The 2,299-nt window shown below is 37.9% G+C and overlaps 1 protein-coding gene across 1 annotated transcript; it reads right to left on the bottom strand.

Annotated features, from left to right (window-relative positions):
• Nucleotides 1-665: 665 nt before the first annotated feature.
• LOC113930506 (S-formylglutathione hydrolase-like) lies at nt 666-1,160 on the bottom strand (the record flags this gene model as incomplete). Its single annotated transcript, XM_035725423.1, has 1 exon — nt 666-1,160. A coding segment is annotated over one exon (495 nt), but the record flags the coding sequence as incomplete, so codon positions are not given.
• Nucleotides 1,161-2,299: the final 1,139 nt, after the last annotated feature.

Below are 2,299 nucleotides of genomic sequence, written 5' to 3'. Positions count from 1 at the left end.
AGGGTACATGTTGTGATGTGCACTGGGTGTTATATGTAACGAATGAATCGTTGAACACTACATCAAAAACAAATGATGTCTTATACAGTGGCTAACTGAACATAAAAAAAAAATACCTACAGCTGATTTTTGTCATAATAGTCAAAACCCTGAAAACAACCTATCTACCCATCAATAAAGGAATAGATAACCAAAAAAGCCCCTAATAATAAATTTAGGAAATAAATAATTTAATTAAATAAAAATATACTAAGGAGATTACAGGAATGTTTTGCAATACTTTCCAAAAAAAATCTTCCTTTTCCCATATACCATATGTTAGTTTGTGTAGGTGTAGCTGTTATAGGCTGAGTTGGAGTGAATTTAGAGTTCCATTGTTGTTTAGGGCATATCCATATATTTGCTTGAATTTGCAAATGTCAGTAGATATTGGAGTCCAATAAAAATCTTTGGCTAATGAGTCCCATCTTCCTTCAGTGGAAAGAAGTCTGGTGGTATTTTTAATAGTTCTTATTCCTACTAATTGAACAACATAAGTCTGATTGGTCATAAATTTGGGTAGCAAGACAGTAATTAAGCATTTATATATGTTTCAGGAGCCTTTAATAATTTTTCAGAAATTAGGAGAGCTATATGATTTCCATAAATGTACATTTTGGGTTTCTTCAGTTAGTAAAGAAGGCCATTGACCTGTCATCTTTCCCTTGATCAATTAGTACGTCCAGCTGAGAACCTGGGTAGGACTTCACAAGATGGGTAGCATCATAAGCCTTCCATTTACTTTGATCTGTTCCCAAATATCCACTAAAGGCTTTTTTGCCCCAAGGACAGAGCACTGGGTTGCAAATGGGAGCAAATGCCGACACAGATTTGTACTTTCCAGGATTCTTCAAAGCACAAATCAGAGCTCCATAGCCTCCCATGGAGTGGCCAAAAATAGACATCCTTTGGGGGTCCACTGGAAAATTGGCATTTATGAGTTGGGGAAGCTCCTCAGTTACGTAAGAGTACATTCTGTAGTTAGTTTTCCAAGGATCTTCAGTGGCATCCACATAAAACCCAGCACCAGTGCCAAAGTCCCAGCTCTCAACTTCTTCTTTAATATTGCAGCCACGAGGGCTCGTATCTGGAGCAATGATGACAAGGCCATGTTTGGAAGAACAAGAAATGGGCAGAAGACATGAACAGACACTTCTCCAAAGAAGACATACAAATGAACAACAGACACATGAAAAAATGCTCCACATCACTTGCCATCAAGGAAATACAAATCAAAACCACAATGAGATACCACCTTACACCAGTCAGAATGGCTAAAATTAACAAGACAGGGTGCAACAAATGTTGGCAAAAGTGTGGAGCAAAGGGAACCCTCTTACACTGTTGGTGAGAATGTAAGGTGGTAGAGCCACTCTGGAAAACAGTATGGAGGTCCCTCAGGACATTAAAAATAGAGCTACCCTATGACTCAACAATTGCACTATTGGGTATTTACCCCAAAGATACAGATGTAGTGAAAATAAGGAGCACATGCACCCCAATGTTCATAGTAGCAATGTCCACAATAGCCAAACTGTGGAAGGAGCCAAGATGTCCTTCAGTGGATGAATGGATAGAAGATGTGGTTCATATATAGAAGGGAATATTACTCAACCATCAGAAATGGATATCTACGATTTATATCAACATGGATGGAACCAGAGGGTATTATGCTAAGTGAAGTAAGTCAAACAGAGAAGAATTATCATATGGTTTCACTCATATGTGGAACATAAGGAATAGTGCAGAGGACAATAGGGGTAGGGGGAGAAAACTGAATGGGAAGAAATCAGAGAGGAAGACAAACCATATGAGACTCTTGACTCCAGGAAACAAACTGAAGGTTGCAGAAAGGGAGGTGCATGGGGGGATGTGGTAACTGGGTGATGGGCATTAAGGAAGGCACGTGATGGGATGAGCACTGGGTGTTATACTGAATTGATGGATCATTGAACATTTTATCAAAACTGAATGATGTACTATACCTTGACTAATTGAATTTAAATAAATTAAAAAAAGATGTAGAAGAACTCTTCATGCTGCTGATGGAAATATAAATTGGCACATCTCTCTGGAAAATGCTGTCATTATATACTAAAGTTAAAGGTACATATGTCCCAAGACCCAGCACATACATTTCTAGGGATATATCTTCCACATATACTCACACATATGTAAAATATATAATGATATTCACTACAGCATTTTTATAGCAGCATGAGACTGAAAACAAATTCATTGATCAGGATGGGTCAAATAA

The sequence above is a fragment of the Zalophus californianus genome, chromosome X, assembly GCF_009762305.2.
Source record: "Zalophus californianus isolate mZalCal1 chromosome X, mZalCal1.pri.v2, whole genome shotgun sequence".
Taxonomy (NCBI): domain Eukaryota; kingdom Metazoa; phylum Chordata; class Mammalia; order Carnivora; family Otariidae; genus Zalophus; species Zalophus californianus.
Note: the sequence above shows the minus strand (reverse complement) of the source record. Positions and strands in the feature narration are given on the sequence as shown.